At 41.9% G+C, this 20,785-nt stretch overlaps 1 protein-coding gene across 1 annotated transcript in view; it reads left to right on the top strand.

Annotated features, from left to right (window-relative positions):
* Positions 1-20,785, top strand: part of LOC103359311 (glutamate receptor ionotropic, delta-1) — a 279,637-nt gene that overhangs the window by 187,335 nt on the left and 71,517 nt on the right. The window contains exon 4 of the mRNA XM_008284578.1: positions 4,767-4,972. Within this exon, the coding sequence (XP_008282800.1) occupies positions 4,767-4,972 (206 nt within the window). The remainder of the gene's footprint in view (positions 1-4,766; positions 4,973-20,785) is intronic.

Genomic DNA, 20,785 nt, shown 5'->3' with positions numbered 1-20,785 from the left:
TGCTGTAAAGATATGATGTATGGATGTCATAACCATGCTGTAAGATATGTTTTCTCGTCCTTTTATTCAGAGAACAAACAATGCCATATGTAACTGGAAAAAAATTGTGTTGCCATCGAGGATAAATCTGCAGGAAAGTAAAAAAAGAGGGTGCATTGAAACAGAGGCAGTATTTGCTCCTGTGTTTCTCTAATTGCTCTTGCAGCAGTGCATAACACACCCAGATGATGCATTTCAAATTTGCAAAAATCTATATTGCATATAATTAACTGATGTTATTGTTGCAAAAAGTAACAGTGATTATTTTAACACACTCATCTCAGTTCTGAGTAAACACAGGCTGGTAGCGCAGCCGTTTCTCAGGCTTTTTCCGCTCAGATTGCAACGTAGCTTGACAGCTCAGTAAAAACCTTTGAGCCCTTTGATCATGATATGCTCATTTTTGCATCGCTCGAATCCAAGAGGGACTTCCTCTTTAGTTTCAGCGTGAGTAAGATAGAGCTGAAAAGGATGTTAGAGTATCTTCTCGGGGTATTTCTCAGTCTCTCTCAATCTGCTTCTCCTTTCCTCTCTAAAACAGATACCGGTAAGCAAAAGTTAGGTAAAACTCAGATAGGAATCAGGAGCGAAATGCCGGCTGTCACGGACGGTGACGGCTGATACGGGCTGCCCACAGAAGGGTTAAGTTTTAATATCTAAAACTTTCAGAAGCAGATTTGTGTTCAGAAATGACGCTTGGGTAAACATGTCCAGAAATCAGACCTTTAATTCTACGTTAATCCTCTTTTCTGCAGCCCTGTCCATGGCTGACACGGTTGCCCCGCGGAAAAGCCTGCTACGGGTTTGGAACGCTGACTTTGAAGTCCGATGTTTCTATCGCGCTCCTGGAGTAGTTATCGCTTGGCAGCGTTCCCCGGGCTGTTCATGGGATTAAAAACCATTCTTTGTTTGTTACAGTATGTTTCACTCGATACAAGTTTTCACCCAACAGCTTATGCGACCGCTAAGACCTGTTGAACACTTCTCCGGGACTTTTTTTTTATTGGCGTCGATCAAGTCTGGACTTCATTGTTCTTCAAAGAATTCATCTCATTCATACGGGCTGTGCAACACTCGCGTGTGTGAATAATGATTCAAATTATTTTCTTTATCTGAGAGTTCAATTAACGGAGTTTACAAAGCGCCTGAATGACTAATGAAAAGCCTCCACGACTCATACTCATAAAATATTAATTGGGTTCATAAGTTGTTTGCTTATTAAGTTGCCATGGATTTAGAGAAGGTTCACCCTCTGGGTTTCATACAAGCCAGTACTGAGGAAGTGTAGAGTTTTGTAGTAGCTGTCTGTATTTTCCTTCTGTCATTATTCAATCAAGATCTGATGCCCTCCAGCAGTGGATAAAGGGAAGCAAAGACTTTATTTTTTATTTATTGCTATTCATTTTAAATGTCAAAATAGCTAATTCAGACAATGTAGTGATTATTAATTTGCCAAAAGGAATTCAACACTATTCTGACCCTACCTCTAACATAAATATATATATTTAAAAACAGCTAGATGGTGAATTTAACTGCATTTAAACACTATATGTGTGGCAGAGACTAAGCAGAAATAAAAATGCGACCCTCCCTCTGTCCTCCTCACGGTTTCATTTTCTTGCTGAAAAAATGGTTTTGCTGCACATGTGTTAAGACGGGGTCACTGTCAAATGAAATGCATCATTAAAAAAAGCTCTTTTTACACCTAAAGAAGCAGGTTCAGCCAACAATTGCATAAAGGTAGCGGATCAGACATATGAAGACTTGAAATAAAGTTGTCAAATGGCACAGTACGCTTGTTAAGGAAGTTTTGGCAAGAAATGTAATAATCAGCGGGTTATCTCCTTAATCGTCTAAATGCTCAGCAGAGCACAGAGTACATATGAAATAAAGTTGTTTCGTCTACACTCACCACTCTATGTACTGTGGCTGATTATTGTAAATAGAAAATATTCAGCTCTTAATTAATTCTGAGGGTCCAGTCATGGGACGCGGGAGAAAAAGGCCGTGATTAACTTGCAAATTATGTTTGTATTCTAACAAAAGGAGGGATTTCTCAGAGGTTGAGCTTTTGCCCATTGTATTCAAAGTACCACCAAGGGTAACCATTTCAATTTAGAGACTCGAAGAAAGCAGCGTGTGTGTGTGTGTTTGTGTGTATGCAAGAGTTTTCAAAGAACGCTGCAATAAGAGTTTGGCGATGCTTCAAAATGATAAATGATTTAATTTCATGTTTTGTTCTGGCCTTTGAGCATTTTTATTCTGAAGAGTATCCAGCAGCAACTGTGAGTATTTGTTTTATCAAAAATAAAATAATAATAAATAAATAGCAATGCAACAGTTTCAGGAGGAATCAAACACTGCGTCTAATTCTTATGATTTGTTTCTTATGGTACTTAGTCATAGTGCTGCTTCAGTTTGCCTTAAGGTATAGACTGAGAGACAGGGGTGATGCACAAATACATTGCTTCTCTGCTCAGACCAGGTCAGGGGCTTTCTTATTGCCCTAATTTCCAATTTTGGCCCTGAGCAGAAAAAAAATATGTGCAGTGTCCTTTGCCATATCACCTCAAGTAGGAGGCACACATCCCTTCAGTGTGTATCTCGGCCATATATATACACACAACTAGTGCAGCTACAGTACATTTGGAAAGTTTTTAGACCTTTTCAAGTTCTCCACATTTTGCTTGAGAGTCATTTCAAAATGGATGCAGCTCCTTTTATCTCTTATCAATCTAAAACCAGAATGATTTGTCAATTTGTTTAACATAAAAACCTGAAATATTGCATTTACATAAGCATACAGACCCTTTGTTATGACCCTTGCAGTTGAACTCTACTTCTATCATTGATCCTTGAGATGCTTGAACAGCTTGATTGGAATCCACCTGAACTCAAGTAATTTGTACTTAATTGGCAAAGGCACACAGCTCTCTACATAAGTTGAAGACTATGTCAGATGTGACTGTCATGAGGTTGAAAGAATAATAAGATTGTGTCGAGGCACAGCTTTGGGGAAGGATACAAGAAGTTTTCTGGTGCTTTGAGTTTCTAAGAGCTCCGGGGCCTCCATCCGTCTTGTGTGGAATAAGTTTTGAACCACCGTCAGTCTTGCTGCGTTTGACCACCCAGTTAAATTAAGTAATTGGTAATGAAGCACTTTGGTCAGACAAGTAACCGAGAGCCCATTTGTCACAATAAATAAGATCTTAAGTTCCTTGGTGGAGATAGCAGAATGTTAAAAAAGGACAACCACTGATGGGGCACTCCACCAATTAGACCTTTATGGCAGAGGAGCCAAATGGAAGGTACACGGAGGCCCATTTGTCAAAAGGCACCTGAACTTTCAGACCTTAAAAAACCTCAAGTCTGATGAAGTCATGATCAAACTATTTGGCAACAATCCCGAACCTCACATGAGGAGTATTCCATGAACTGACGTTACTAATACCATTCTACAGTCAAACATGGTGGTGGCATCATCATGCTGTGGGGATTGACTAACAATAGCAGAAGAATATCAAACTGCAAGTGAATCCTTCCCAGAGTGCTTAGAATCTGGGGCAAAGGGTCACAATTTAACAAGACAGCCACCAAACTCCAATGCCAAGAAAACAAGGCAGTGACTTCGGAAAAAAACTCAGTGAAAGTCCAGGAGTTGGCCGGTCCACACCTGAACCTAATAGAAAGTCTCTGGAGAGACCTCAAAATGGCACCGTCCCCACTCCCTATCTAACCTGGTTGAGCTTGAGTGATTCTGCCAGGAAGAAATGAGAAACTTCCAACAGGAAGGTGTGCCAAGTTTGTAGGATCATTTCCAAGACAAGTTAAGCCTATTATAACAGCCAAAGGTGCTTTAATCAAGTGTTAGGTGAAGGCTTCGAATACATGTGTAAATAAGATGTTTTTAAGGCTTTTATTTTGAATAAATTTACTAAACAATCTTGGAAAAAAATGTCCCAGTGGAGTGTTGTGTGTGGACTGATGAGAACATCCTAATTCATTGTAAATGCGCATATGAGCCAGTTTGCCAGTCTATGAATATATATATAGTTTCTCTTCTAGAGCACTAAAGCACTCAATGACTCATCAGACCTTCAGAGAGGGAGCAGGGGAAAACTGTCCATCCACACACACACACACATACAAATACACACTTCCATTGTGGATACAGAAGCATGTCTGGCCCTAGCGATTTTGCCTAACCTCTCTAACAATGCAGCATGACTTGGCACATGCTGTGCGGCTGTTCCCCCTCTGACTACTGGGATCGCTGTGCTTATTGTGAGTTCTCTGCTGCACATCACCTTTGATTTGTGAGTGCGGTGCTGGCTTTTTTTTAAGTGGTTTCCTGTACAGTGAACATAGACACATGCACGCAACAACAACAGCAACAAAAAAAACCTCTGGGGACAGCAACACCTGCTTGCAGTTTCATATCCTGTAAACCCCAGGAAACAGAAAGACAGGAGTGCTTGTTATGTTTTGTCACGCTTTAGATCAGGGGCAAAGAACGAAACCTGCCTTCAAGCCCCTGGAATGAAGCCTGGAAATACAGAGTGCATGTGCAGGTGTTGAAAGCACAGGATGTTGACCCACAATTACAAATAAATGCTCCAGGAATGCAGCGCTGGACAGACAGCACCTGCCCAAATTGTTGTTCTTCCTCCGTCTCTGTTTGTTCCTGTTTATGTCACATCCTCATGCCATCTTCTCTCCTCCATCAGATATCCGGGGCTTGCAGGCCTTCATGGACCAGGCGTCTCGGCTGGGTCTGGACGTGTCCTTGCAGAGAGTGGACCGCAACGTCAGCCGAGTTTTTACCGACCTCTTCAACACGATGCGCACCGAGGAGCTCAACCGGTACCGGGACACTTTACGGAGGGCTGTGCTGCTCATGAGCCCTCGAGGTGCACAGGTGTTCATCCACCAGGTGAGCTACACCCCTGAGACTTCTTACATAAAGGGTTCAAGCAGAGAGCAAGACCGAAAAGAAGCATGCAGATGATGATCCATGAACAGAAACACATCCTACACCCATAATTGGACAGTTGATCAAACATTACACTGCCTCAACTGCAGCAAATGGAAAACATAACAAAATAACTGAGCAATGAAGATAAATGACGCAGTTTTCGTTGGATATTTGCCGCTAGGGCCACATTAAAGACTGCTTTCTTCAAAACTGAGGGAGATTCAGTGTCTTCTCTGCGGCTGTTCTGAGTTCTGATGAAACCCTAAACGGATGGCAGAGATCAGAGTGAGATGTGTTTCACCTTTGATACAGCGCTTGCCAAAAAAAATACACAGTTTTCTGCATGAAATGTTACAAGTATGTCTTTGGACAGCAGAAACAGTATTCGTTCTTTCCTCAAAGCATCGCCAGTGACGGGAGTTTTGTTTACTGTTCAGATCGCTGCATATAACTCCAGGCAAAGTTCAGACAAAGTCAAAGCAAACTGTGTGCAGCCAGAGAACATTTGCATCTTTCTTAGCTCACACTGGCTCGTACTGCTCGTAAATTGGAAGCCGTTGCTGACCTGTCCTCTGTTTGCCCTTTCGACATCACGCTTGCTAATTATAATATGGTCATTAGAATAAAGGTGGATGTATAGAAGTCAGTGCATCCAGGTCTGGTCTTTAGCAAACATCTTTTCCTCTTTCATCTCACCTCGCTCAAGTTCAAAGTTCATTAGTTAATTAGATGCACTTTAGTCAGAACAGTTAGAAAAAGAAAAGAATTGCTGCATTAAAATAACAAACAAGTTTTCCGTCTTCTTCTCACTAAGGGCTGCCAGACGTGGAAGCTTTCCTTTAATCATTTTGCCGCAGTTTTGCTCATGATGACCACTTGGTCAAGCCTTGTTGAATAATTATGTGCCGTAGTGTTTTGGCATGATTGAAGAATAGGCTCGCATGGCACTGGCAATGTTGGAGACAGTGAAAAATATGGCAACATAAAAGTGTGCTGAGTAGCTCGTTCTGCCCAGCAAACACATCACGCTCTGACACTTAATCTTCTGCTCATCTGGCGAGGACAGTGAAACACTGATACAACGCTGAAGATTTTCCAACCCAAATGACAAATTTGGACTTCAAACAGTGCAACTGAAAACCGGTTGCTCAATGTGGTTGTAGATAAAAGAAAACATGCCAGTTGTACCCTCTGTTTAACAGTAACACAATCCTCTTCTCTGTGTTGCAATGTCTTTTTAATATATGTATCTTTGCTACCTAAATGCTGTGACGGACCAAACCCACTGTCCAGACCATCAGTATCTGCACAGTTACAGTTCAGACTACATTGAACTGCCACACCTGTTATGCCCCGCTCTAAGGGAACCATTGGCATAGCATGAATTTTTGCTCCACACCAGTCTTTCCACCTCAAAGAAGGCCAACAACAAGACAAGCCAAGTATCAAAATGAGCAGTTTCTTTAATTTGTGCAGTAACGAGGGGGACATAGGCCAAAATAACAAACAAAACACACTCTACATTAACCCTGATTTCCCTGTCGGAAAAGAAAAAAGCAAATGAAAGACAATAACTTTCCTACCTACCTATAATAAACCAAAAACAGGAGAAAAAGGGTTTATAAGAAAAAAGCCTCTCCCTCCTACTCTGCTCTCTATCTACAATCTTTACAAAGAGTCACTACAAGACTCGGAATCTGTTGCACACGATCCTGGAACAAACAAGTTACTGCTGCATCCTCCTGCAGTACAGTCGCGATGGCATGCAGGCTTCCTCTGAGGTGGCGAGGCTGGTGGTGAGGAGGACGAGTGCAGCTGGCGGGCTGTTCAAATAGCGGATGGGCCCGCCCTCGGACCAATAGCGTGGCTGAAATCAGGCGAGACAGCCAATCCAGGGTCACCACCTGCTCCTAATCCATTCATTCAACCACACACGCACACTGAGGAGAGAAGCAAGCAGCAGACACAAAAACACTATAGATGACCCACACCTTACTTTCATTTGTGTAGGTTTACATGAATGTAGCAACTGTGTGGGATAAGTGACCTTTGATGCATAGTTCCCACATACATGAGTTTAACAGTAATCTGACAGAAACACATGAAGCCAAACAAACCTGGAAAACCCTTTGCAAAGACGGATTGCCTTCTTTAGTTATTGGCGCTAATGCAAGCATGTGACATTTAGTAGAAAGTGAGTCAAGTATCTGTTTTTACATTCATGCTGAGTGTGCATAGAGGGCGTCACTGTCACGTGTGCACCATATGCGACCAGGAACTGTCATGAGTCAGGATGCCACATGATTCTGTGTTATCAACATCGGGACCTGCTTTAGATAAGTGTTAGATCTTTGTGACCACTGGTAGGTTGCAGAGAGTACACTCTGTGTCAGTCAGCATCTCGTTATTTGTAATGAGGGTGGGTCTGCAGCTACCACCAAGAGAAGAAGCATCCGTTTTCACTGTAAAAGAGCGTTCAGGTTCCAAAACTAGACAAGGTCAGGAGCGTACAAGATGCATGCAGATAGCGTTCTTTGACATTCACGTGGTTGTGCACCAAGAATTAATCTGTCAGGGTCGGACTGTGAAGGCCAAGTTCTGCTATTATGTTCTGAGTGATGACATTTAGCACAAACAACCTAAACTCTGGTAAGATGGCATATGCATGCTCTAACCCTAACCCTGTGTATTTGTGGTGATTACGCAAAGGTTGTTTTTTTTCTTCTGCAACAAGACAAGTGTCCCTCACCTGCCCGACTCTCCAGATTTAGTGCATATTCTTTAAAAGCTCTTGCTTGTAAATGACTACTTTCATGAAAGAAATGTTTTGTGAAGCACAACATTTCTGATTGATGGAAAACCTTTTCACTTTCCTTTTAAGGTCACTTGGCATTAAAGAAAGACTAAATTTATCTTAATTGCTGAGTATTCAAAATGACAAAAACGATAATCTATCCGGGCAAAGCAGAGGTTTAAATTTGGAAACAAGGCATCAGATCAAATAAATACGTGTGCTTTTGGGCCCAGTGGCTCGTTTTTGCTTTATTTTTGTTTCAGTTTGCTTGTTTCTAGGACACTAAGGGGAGTTTCTTTTCAAGTGATATCAAGCTTTTATGTTTATTGTAATGTTGCCTGCCACTAAAGTCCAAACCTAAGCCTTGAATTATGAGATTTCTATGGGCCATATTAAATATTTTTATCCATCCTTCTTGGTAGAGATGAGACAGTGGTCCACTGTAGGCGAGGAGACCAAACAGGGCACGATTATGTTATATTGAATTGCTTTACAAGAACAAAATCTAAAATGCGTTGGCATGTTTTGTTATTTTCTAGCATCTGGAGCTCAGATGCATTTACAGATAACTAGAAAATAAGAGAGAATCCTTCTGAGACACGTGACATATTGTATGTAACATTTGTATGTCCCAAAATGGTTTTACTCTCAATGGATTTTGAGTTAATCTCTGCTTAACTTATCCTAAAACTTCTGTGATGAATCATATAATCATTTTTTGTGAACAAAGCACCATTTAAAGAAACATAACTAGCACTAAACCAAAAACCTCTCTTGCATTCCAATTAGGTTCTTATCAATCCTCCACTATTAATCTATTAAGTCAAGCATTTGCACGTATATATATCCGTTCACAAGTTGTGAACACACCAAGGCTTTCAGTTTCATTAATGACATCCTGCTTTGATCTTTCCCTGTGTGTGAATTAATCTTGTTTTAACACAGATGCACAGTGACGTTTTTGTTTCTTCACATAAAACGGGATTTAATCTACACTGTTGTACCTCTCATCATCCCCTATACAATTAGCATGAAGCATCTTGGAGAGTTAGAAATGCAGCCCTACAGCCCCCAAATGTGCCCATGAATATCTTTAGAAATTCATCAAAGCGTCATGACTACCTGACTGTTGTCAGGCTGCTTCTCACCAGAGAGGCTGGAGCTGGAAATGTAAATATGATCATGTCTGAATGGAGAGTGTTGCCTTGGAAAGTTTGGTACTTTTAAACTCAACATGTTATCAATGCAATTTAAATGTGAGGAAATGTGGTTAATAACTAACAGGAATTAATGGTGTTAGTTGTTATGACAGTTTGTGCAAGGCTTTACAAAAAATAGTAATGTTAATACTGGAGGTAAAACTATGAAGTCGCAGAGCAGCAGCACTGTTTACCCGAGACCTGCTCAGTTTCCTGCTGCTTTCTGAGTTTGTCATCTGCGTGTTTCAAAGTTTGTTGAGCTCCTTTATGATTTTTTTTCTTCCTCTTTTTCTGCTCTGCTCTCTTCTATATTTATTCATTTTCAATGCTTCTGTACATGGCGAGATTACTGAACAAGGTTTGAGAGACACACACAAAAAAAAACAACCACAAAGAGGTGAAAACAACAGCAACAAGACACATAATGACTAGAAAGAGAAGCGAAACGACCACAAAGAGATGCAAAGGGACTTCACAGAGACCCAGGAGGACTACAAAGAGACGCGTAGCAACCACAAAGAGATGCAGAGCAACCACAAAGAGATGCAAAAGGTCTGCAAAGAGATTCATAAAAGCCACAAAGAGATACATGGAAGCCACTTAAAAAGATGCAAAAGGACACAGAGAGAGACCCAAGATGACTACAAAGAGATGAAAAAGGACGACAAAAAGACCCAAGACAAGTACAAATGATGCACAACAACCACTTAAAGAGATGCAGAAGGACTACAAAGAGATACATGGCAACCATTTAAAGAGATGCAAAGGGACACACAGAGAGACCAAGGATGACTACAAAGAGATGAAAGGGTGCAACAAAAAGACTCAAGACAACTACCAAAGATGCATAACAACCACTTGAAGAGATGCAAAGGGACACACAGAGAGACCCAAGATGACTTCGAAGAGATGAAAAAGGACAACCAAAAGACCCGACAACTACCAATGATGCATAACAACCACTTAAAGAGATGCAAAAACACCAACAGAGAGACTTACAATGACTACAAAGACATGTGAACTAGCCATGAAGACATGCAAAACTACCACACGGTGGCTGAAAAAGGACTAAAGAGACCCAAGACAACTACCAAAGAGGCATAACAACTACTTCAAGAGATGCAGAAGGACTACAAAGAGATTCATAACAACCACAAGAGATACATGGCAACCATTTAAAGAGATGCAAAAGGCCATACAGAGAGACCCAAGATGACTTCAAAGAGATGAAAAAGGACAATACAAAGACCCAAGACAACTACAAATGATGCACAACAACCACTTAACCAGATGCAAAAACACCAACAGAGAGACTTAAAATGACTACAAAGACATGTGAACTAGCCATGAAGACATGCAAAACTACCACACGGTGGCTGAGAAAGGACTAAAGAGCCCCAAGATAGCTACAAAGAGATGCATAACAACTACAAGGAGGTACTGAACTCCTAGAAAGAGGCCAATACTACTAAAATAAATGTGAAAGACTACAACCAGACTCAAAAAAAATAAAGAACAAACACATAAAATTCCCACTGACCTCTGTTTTAGTCTGGGCATTCTGTCCTGTCTCGAAGGTTGTCGGGTCTTTTTTCGTGTCTTTGCTTCAGGGCCTATTTTCTCATCTATGCATGCCTACTTATCCCTCTGCAAGGTCAGATGGGGGTGAGGAAAAAATGTCTTAATACACATTGGGCAGCTGATAAAAGGCGCTCGAGTCAGGCGGGTAGTTTGTCAAAGGACTGCTCTTGCGAGGCCCCGATATTCATAACCTCACGTCAAGTTCTTAATCCGCCACATACGTGCTTTAGCAAAAGTCACCCTAAGTCACACGTTGTGTTGCGACGATGCTGTATTTCCCTGAGCAACACGTTCCATCAGCTGTCAGCTGTCCTGTCTACTCCCAGGCCACAGTCATTCCTTCATGCGTCGAACAAACTGCATATGTCATTGACGGCGTCTGCGATTTTATGCCGAAATCCTGGGCTCCTGTTTTCTCTCGTCTAGACAGTTGCCATCTCGTCTCTGGTTCATTTCGGCCACGAGAGGATGTAACATCTTCTGTCAGCTTCGTTGCCGCCTCCTTCCTGACACCCAACCGCTTCCCCATAGAGGAATTTCACTGGAGTCACGCGAGCCTTTTAGGGGGCCATAAAGTGGAATTTTAAGCTTTCGACTGTCCCATTTCTATGTCCTTGAGTTGTATTAGTGAGCATTTGCTAAATCACTTACTTATAATGATGCACATTTAGGTACAAAAACTGGACACATTTTATGAGTTACCAAAGTCACTCACCAATTAATTGTCAACGGAGGAGCAGCTCCAAGCTATATATCTCGAAGACACTCAAATTAGATTTTTGGCTCTCTGGGCTTTGGCTTTGGGAGATAATCATTCATTTTCACCAAACACTGATTAAAATGCTCTGAGTGACTGGAATACCTGTACTGAATGTGATTTCTGAAATACTATGTCTTCGTAGTAAGGCTAATATTAGATCTAACAATGAAAATGCATGTTTGGTGTATTGTTAGTAAAAAGCAAAGAAGCAAGTTCTTCTAGGTTGCAGCTTTGGGTTGAGTCTCATCGTCTGGATCGCCTTTTTGCAGTGTGATACAAGTGAAACGTTTCCCAGACTCTATAGCGTCTTTTCTTGCTGTTTTTTTGTGGGATGTTGTCCTGCTAAAGACGGTGATGTGAGGGGAAACAGAATGGGCAGTGTCAGCTGGCATGCCGGCCCTGCAGGGCAGTTGATGGATGGAGCGGAGAGCCTGGGTGAGGTCTGCCTCCTGTGCAGCGGCTACATCGAGCTACAAGAGTGACAAGCTCTGCTACCTGCTGCCAGGTAACGTGAGAGGGGAGAAAGAGATGCAGCACAGGGTGACAAGAGGGTTAAAAGGGGAAGGCAGGAACAGAGAGAGAGAGATCACAAACAACAGGGGTACAAAGGCAGAGAGGGATAAAGGACGAGAGGAGATGGATGTAGAGAGGAAAGGTCACCAATGAGAAAGAGATGGCGAGCTAGAGAGGGCTCCTGCAACATAATAAAGCACCTCTGTATGAAACGGTAATTGGTGAAATCTAATGGAAGAGACGGCAGCAGAGAAAGACAAAGTAGAGCGGTGCTGAGAGACTGTGTATGTTATCTGACAAACAGAACCTATTGAAGGTGGAGATTTTAAAGCAGTGTGGAGAGAGATGGCTCTTGTGTTAAGAAATAATTAAGTAATGCACTTTTTGCCAACGCTAGCCCATGGGTGCACATCTAATGGAAGAGCTGAAAACCCTGTTCATGGGTTTATCATACATATCTGGCGCTGTAAGAGCTGAAATTAATTCAGCAGGAATTCAGGAAAGACTGTGTTGTACCTTGTTACTATCGCTCACTTTACACCGGCATGAAAAACCGACCGCTGGGATTAAATGCAGGATTATCTGATGACATTTTCATCTCCTAATTATCATATATGAATTCCAAAGACATTGGTTTTATGCTGGAGGATAGTGCTGGCGGGGCCCAGGAGACGTACTGACAAACGCAAAGACAACGTTATTGGCTGATGTTCTCCATACCTTCAGAAGGATCAACATTTTCCCAACCTTTGTGCGATGAATTATCCTTTGAAGCAGACCAACAAGGATGATATTTGCTTTATGACCCTTGGAGATCCAAAAGATTTGATCTCGTACTGCTTATCAGAGATGGCAATAATCTGAGAATGCAAGTGAGGGTAGTGCAGCCGTAGAGGAACCTCCAGGACCTGCTGTTGCATGTATAGAAATCTGCAAAGAGGGAACTAACGTCACTAGAGTGAGCAGCCAAAATGTAGAAGAAACAGCATGTAGGCTTGTATTTAAATATATTAAAGTTTTTTGTTGCTTCTAACTAACTTTCAAAATATACAGGGATCTTAAAATCCCTTTTCTACAACATTAACATTCATGATGTTGGAGACAAACACGCCATTCTTATCTGTTGAAATTCTCTTGGGATATTAGGAAAAGGGGCGGCTGTGGCTCAGGTGGTAGAGCGAGTAGTCCTCCAGTCGTAAGGTTGGCGGTTTGATCCCAAGCCCCTCCACAGTCGAAGTGTTCTTGGGCAAGACGCTGAACCCGAAGTTGCTCCCAATGGCAGGCAGCATGGCAGCTCTGTGGCCATTGGTGTATGAATGTGTGTGTGAATGGGTGAACGACAAACACATTGTAAAGCACTTTGGGTAAAAGCGCTATATAAGTGGCCATTTACCATTTAGGAAAAAAGGTTTGAAGATCTAAAGCAGGGGTGTCAAACTCTGGCCCGGGGGCCAAATTTGGCCCGCTTTGTAATTATATTTGGACCGCAAGACAATACCAAATGACTGCTAGAGTTGCCCCCGGTATTATACTGTACAGCGCATTCACCGCTAATACTACAAATCCCATAATGCCCTGTTGTTGTTTTGGCACGTCAATCAGGACAGGACCCAGAAACTCCCTCTCCTCTGTGACAGTAGGCATAGTGACTTCACACTACAACTGTCACTGTGCCATTGATGTGTTTTTTTATTTGTAATTTGATTTTGCACTTTTCCACTATTAAGTTATATATAATGTATGGTAATAAGCGTTGCTTGTTCCATATTCAATGTTAAAGCAAAATTTGTTTCGGTCCACATTAAAAGGTTCATTTGTTCAATGTTGGCCCGCGACTTTGTTCAGGTTTTAAATTTTGGCCCACTGTGTTTTTTAATTTGACACCCCTGATCTGAAGGATCACCATGAACTTATCCATTGATAGGTCAGAAGCTGGTTCCAAGACTTTCCATATTAAAACACCTTCATCTGAATATATATATGAGCTTCCTTTATGCAACAACAGCTACAAGGCCTCTATTCTGTCCTCCTGTCTACCAACCTCCAATATTAAATTCTAAACTCACCACTGACTTTATCAGCTGCCTTTTAGATAATCGTTAGTCTTCGGTTTTCTTCCCTGTTGCGTAACTTTTCTGCCAAACTCTGGTTCTGCATTCATTTACATCTTCACTATCCAACCTGCATGTGTATTTATTTATTTATTTATTTATTTTTATTGTGTGTTTTTGTGGCATCTTGTATTGTTTTTATATATATAGTCTTTCCTTTCGTTTTCATTTCAGTCCCTAAATTGAATTAGATGCTATCTTGATTAAACTCAATTCCCTCCTCTTTTCTTTCTCCTAACCTTAAGTTGGTACATAAAGAAGGCTCATAAAGAAGTGGTATGTAAAGTGGTACACAAAGGAAGTTTACGCTCTCATTGATCCCTAAGAGAAACAGTTTAATTTGCCTTATTAGCAGACTCTGGAAGACTGTGTCATTGGACAAATAGTGGGATTGGTTATGCCTAATAAATCTAATCAATACAAGCTTATTTTCCTGCACTACGCTCCTTTTCAAATAAATTTCACTCCCCAGCCAGTCTTGGTGCAGAATGCTATGCTTATTTTTGAGTTATCTTTATGCAGCGATGACAAATCGTCACAAGCGGTGACTCGTCTGTGACACATAGGGGATATACTGTAATATACACGACCTGTCTGTGCAGGCAAATAAGATCATTATTCAGCTTTGTCAGAGAAGCCAGATTGAAAAGCAGATATTCTCAATCTGTCACACTTGTTTTCTTTCCTGTATATTTGGTTTCCGCCCCGAATAAACACAGTGTTTAGAGCAAACCTGCCCTTCACTGTCAGTAGGGCTCCATGTGAACTGCCAGAGGATTGAAGACATGCAGAATGTGACCTTCATCTGCCAGACTGGTGGTTGTGGATTTCTTGCATTCCCCCACCCGCCTTCTTTTAAGTTGTAACTGGTGCTCTTGAGTATTTTGCTTTTTCCTCAATCTGCCACTTTATGAACCGTCTCTGCCAACCGAAACATCTTGTTCAACATCAAAACATTTATTTCAAAGGGTAGGAGGCAATATAAATGCCATCACTGAGCAAATAAACTGGAGCTGTTTGTGTACTCTTCCAAGGTCTCTGCTATTGAGCAGAACTGTATCTACTTTTTATGTGCTCGCTCTCTGTCCCAAAATAACTCGAGCAGAGTTCAACAAATCTGGCGCGATAGTTTAAAGGATTTATTTCAATAAATAATTCCTTACATCTTTCTGTTGCATCATCTCCCCTTTTAAAAATTCCCTCTGTGCGACAAAAATTCACGACTGGCGGAAAAAATTTGACTTTACTTTGTGGCATTTAGACAACAGACAGACAGATGTGCTTTCTGAAAGCTGCGTGCCCCGGTGGACTGTGTGGCAGATGAGGTTGCGGCTTCTGGAAGCAGATTCACTTGTCAGGATTTGAGAACATGAATCGGTGAATGGAGATGGACCCTTGTGACACTTGACTTTGACATGCAATAAACACATTTGCCCTTCGCTATGAATTGCGTTCAGACGCCAAGGACTCGTCCGTCTTATTGTCACAAACGCTTGTGAACGGAGATTTGAAAGCTGCCCAAGTAGACATGCTATTATGAGGTGCTTTGGGGAGGAAAAAAAAAGATGATGACTTTTCTTGCTCTGGGAATTCCAACACACACTCACATACACTTTACCTGCAGCTTTCTGACAGCAAAGCCATAGATGTGCATTGACAGCGACTTTTCGTATCCTTCACAGTCAATAAAGTCAGTGTCACAGGTTGAGAACCGCATGAAAGAGAATTTTTGACTCTTGCGTCCACTTGAATTGGTGAAGTGATTGGATTTTTTTAAAAATATGCTCCACTAATAGATTGCAGACTTACAAAATAAAAAATGACGAATGAAATAATTTAAGTTTCATCCGCAATGCTTTTGGTCCCAACTCTGTTCCCTCTTATAATCACTGTAAGTTGTTATCAAACTGTGGAGAAGGTCTAAAACAATTTTCCACCTACAGCACCTCTCAGCAGTAAAACCTAATATCCCCGGTGTCTAGACTGTCTTCATTTCCTGTGCCCGGCTCCTTTCCTTGTGTCTACTTTTTTTGCACTTGTTACCCCCCTTTTTTGTGATGCACCAGTTTTTGATACTTTCACCGATGACACACATTTCATTTGACCAAAAATAACGACGGTAGATTCTTGGTAGGTTTTCTCTCGCGTATTAAGAAAATATTCCAGCCTGTAGCACAGTTGCGTCTTGGCACCTGGACTTCCCTTCTCTCTCCCTCTCCCTCTCTCTCTCTCTCAGACGGAATAAAGCTGGCCATGACCTGGAAGTGTTTATCCCAGCATGACTCATTAACCTGACACAGAGAGCGCGGCGTTGGTGCAGGGGAGTGTAGTGTTGGCACAAACAACATCTTTTGCATTTGTGCACTCACAGAACGATGCCCAAACACATGCACACCTTCACTGTGTCATCCCTCATTCCTTCCCCAGATCTATCACTGCCAGTTCTGTCTACACCCCCTCCTTTAGTGCTAATGAGTGAGGCCAGGTATAATTAAAAAGCTCCAAAAGTACTGTTCAGCCTGATTTAGAAAAGAAACACACACACACACACACACACACACACAATGGAAAAACTCCCTTGCAGCCAACCAGAAGATTGAATTAGAATGGCCTGGAATACAAATAAGGGCCACAGTGCGTTACTGGTTGAGTGGCATCATTTGGAATGGGAGGATGGAGGAGTTTGTAGAGGTGACAAACAAAAGCAACACATTAGGGATGCAGAGTACTTAGCAGGTGAAGTGCAGGTAAAGTTTTAAGTAGATGTCATATTATGAAATCCCATTCAGCGTCAGAGCTATGCTTATTATATAAACAGACAGCGGATGCAGGACGATATCCTGATTTGTCTTGGTTTCGGTTCACTTATGCTACATGCTGACAATAATACAGCCAAATAGTGCCAACAATGTGAAGCTAGAACACTACATTTCTGCTCATATTTTAAAGTTTAAATTACAAATAATGGAACTAAAAGACTTCAGGGATTGGCCAGCCGGTCCACCACATTGGTGCACATGTAACCAACCGTATTGTCTCTGAGCTTTGAACAGGCATTCATGGCCTCCAGTGTTCTGCTTTTTGTGATTCGTTGACTTCACTATGAGGCCGGCATTTATGGTTTAGGTTAAATAGAATACAGTATGAAATTAGCATAATGTTGCATGTTTACATTTGCATTAAGTTCAAAGCCCTGCTGTGAAAAGTCAGAGCCACTGGCGAGGCTGCAGACTCTTAAGCCTCGATTATGCTCCCTGGATGTGCATGCGGGCAGCTGCAAACGCCATGAATGTGTAGTTGTTATTATACTGCTTTCTCTACATTGAGGACTTAATTTCACACTGCACATACTGCGATTGCACCATCATCACCACGCCAGCGCTAATTGTAGGCTTCATGCAGATGTTTGCATGGACTCTTACAGACTTGAGGCGATGATGAAATTTACGTTGTGTACAGGAAATAGAACGACAAAAACACATAACATAATTAGCTTTGACTCTAAATGTATTGTGTGTTTGCAATAAATGGAAAATTTCTCTTCCTATGCCAAAGCTACATTTCCTGACTGTTGTGCATTACCCAAAAGTGCCCCCAAAGACCCACCTTTCCAGATTTTCTGCTTAATAATGCAAACCTCTTTATCTTTAATGTTATTATAATGGAGCATGAGAAAAATGTGCACACACAGAAAACCTGCTTTGGCTCAGGTGAGTTCCCCAACTAAGTGCAAGTTTGGCTGTTCGAGTCGTGTGCAAGAGGTTGAATCTAAATACCTTGTGAGTGTGTGAAGGAGAAGCGCCTTGTCCAACTTAAGTGTGGGCAATTCACAATGTGCACCATTTAATAGAAATAGAAACTCAATTGCAATTGTGTTAACGTCTTGAAACTCCACTAGCTGTGAGCTAGGAGGGCAATAGGGTATAACAGTGTTATGTGATGCTGAAATAGATATATATAAAAAACTTGTTAAGAGGGTTAGCTGTACATTTCCTATCAAATTTTGATAGAACATTGTGCAGCGCAGCCACTACAAGCTGATTTTTAGCCCCAGGAGCAGGTCAAGCTTTCAACTGGATCCACACATCGACCGTATGTAAAAGATGGAGGTTTTCTACCAGGTCCGAAAAGTGAAGCTTAAACTTGCTTTTTCAGTCACAGCCAGCAGGGGGCGACTTCTCTGGTTGCAAAAACAAGCCCAGTTGTATCATGTATGCAAGAAAGACACCGACTTCTCTCATGATCTATTACCTCAGTAGACATTTTCCTCATGACTTTATGGTATCAATCGCCAGTTTAAAAGCTTTTTGAGCACAGCATGATATTTGATTTGTAAATTATGGTCCCATTCAGAGTAAGACAGATGATAAAGCCATGCAGGGCTACCTTGTGATTGACAAATACTGCTGTGTGTAGTGTCCTCAGTCACATCCACTCGTCGCTCGTTACATCCATCAAAGCTTCAAAACCACAAACCAATGGGTGACGTCACAGTAGCTGCATCCATCTTTTATATACAGTCTATGGCTCCATAGAGCTATTTTTTTTCTTTTCATAGTGTCTAGTAAATGTCCATATAACATTCAAACTCCATATGAATTGTGGAGCTGACAAAGCTCCTCCAGAGCCACATTAAACAGGCTGAGTAGTGATGCCTGCTACAATATACTGACGTGTGAAACCGGTGGCGTTAACAGCATAATAAATTAGGCGCGTCGTTAAATATCCAAATAAGAGTAAACACGGCCATCCAGCACAGCGGCAGCCTGCACGCTGAGCTTTGGGTTTGCCCAGAACCCAGGTAAAGTACATTCATCTATGTCAAAAGCATATACACACACACATAGAGTTTTTGAAATCCTGTTTAGACATCAGCTCGTCGACCCGTGTGGGACAGCGGCTGCTGGATGGAGTGATCAGAGCTCTGTAACCTCGGTGATCATCTGTTGAAGGCCAGAGGTAAAGGGGTGCGAGGAGTTTATCTCGCTTACCGTCCGCTGTGGTTGCTCCCCTTTTGGCTTAGCGCTCCCACCTCCGGACCCCTGTCCTCTCCCTCTGACCCTCACTGCCGCTTCTCTATTTCATTTTCCTCCCAATAACAGCATGACAAATTGAGGCTGCCAGAAAACGATCTATCATTGTCCTACATCTCATCCTCCGCTGCCCTCTGTTCCCTCCTCGTCTCTCTCTCTCTTTGTCTCTCTTTCCCCTTCTGTCCCTGTTACAGGACATACCCTCTTTTCCTCTTTGTATTTCCCCCCCCCGATCTTAATGGTTTCACGTTTCTCTCTACATGGGCACTTTATCTTTCTGCCCTTGCCTTTTTCCCATAACCTCATCTCCTTCAGTCTCTGCTCTTCTTATTGCGGTGTATACTTTGGTCTGTGCCTCCATTTCTCTCTCTGTGTTCATTTCTCCTCATCCTCTCGGCAAACTTGTTTTGCCCTGTAATATTCTTTCTCAGTTTGTCTCATCAGCTTTCTATTAGTTGCACACGCGGGTACATTACGGTACAGATTCATACACCTCCTGTAGTAATTTAGCGACGAGGAGATGGTCACAGGACGAGCAATAACAGCCCACAGTATTAGTTGTCTTTTAGCATTGTCTTGTGACCTTTTTTTTTATATTGTCACGGAGCATGGAGGAACTATTGTGCACACAGCAAACACTGATTGCGCCGCGTGATGAATAAATGCTACAGTTTGACAGGTAAATAATAGATGGCTCCCTCTCTGTCCGTGATCAATTAATGGAACCTCCCGGGAGCTTGTGCAAAACTCCGCAGTGTTCCCTCACCGTGAGTATGAAATATTCAGGATGAGCTCGCCTGCTCGTACAATAGGCTTCCTCGCCACGCCACACTCGGCATTTTGTAACAAAATCGAAATAAAAACCGCCACTTCATGTACATATTTCACGGGGGAGAGTGGAATAATCAAGAGAAATGGCTGTATATCCAAACTCTGGTATTAAAATTGAAACCGGGGCAGTTGGCAAGCTCTTTACTTGATGGATTGTTATTACTTGCGCAAGTATGAATCATCTGCTGAAGTTAAAGAGCTTTTCATAAATAATTTGCCTTTTCATAAGTAATGCGGGAGAATTAAAATGGCGGTGTATTTGAGGTGATGGCTTATTCCTTCACATTAATAAACGCCGGGGGGACTTTTTTTTTTAAAGTGTGGGAAAGGGTCCCGCAAAGGGTAAATAACTTCAACGGTGTGTTACTGACGGTGAAGGTGGTGAAAGTGATTATCATGATGATGAAAATCAATAACATCCGCCCCGCAAGTCACGCCGTCGTGGCCTCTGTGATCCCTCTGACCTTGCCCTTTATGCTTTTTGCTTTGTAAGAAACAGAAATATTCAATGCAGTCACTGCACTGTGCAGCTCAGACCCCCCCCGTCTCAGCTCATGTGTTTCAATGGCGGCACCCAAAACACGTTCTTGTCCTGACAGAGGGCGATAAACTCTGATTAATGTTTGTGATTATGAGTCATGCTTAGCATTATTGAAACAGTAAACCACTTGGGGATTTTTTTTATTTCTTCAGGAGTGGAGAACGGTTAATCTCGTAAAAGGCACCTCGCGGAGTCTGTCTCGTTTATCCGCTGACCTCCAGAGTTACACATATGTGTCAGAAGTTCTTAAAAAAAAAGAAAAAAAAAAAAGCACAGCTGCCTGGGCAGAGCACGCTTTTTTCTCTCATTTTCAAAACAAATCAAATCAAATCAAAATTCAAATCAAATCAAATCAAGTTGATTGTCGTTTTGCTGTTCATACACAGGAGTACAGGCAAGATGAGAGAG

This window comes from Stegastes partitus, unplaced genomic scaffold (genome assembly GCF_000690725.1).
Source record: "Stegastes partitus isolate 25-593 unplaced genomic scaffold, Stegastes_partitus-1.0.2 Scaffold365, whole genome shotgun sequence".
NCBI lineage: Eukaryota > Metazoa > Chordata > Actinopteri > Pomacentridae > Stegastes > Stegastes partitus.
Note: the sequence above shows the minus strand (reverse complement) of the source record. Positions and strands in the feature narration are given on the sequence as shown.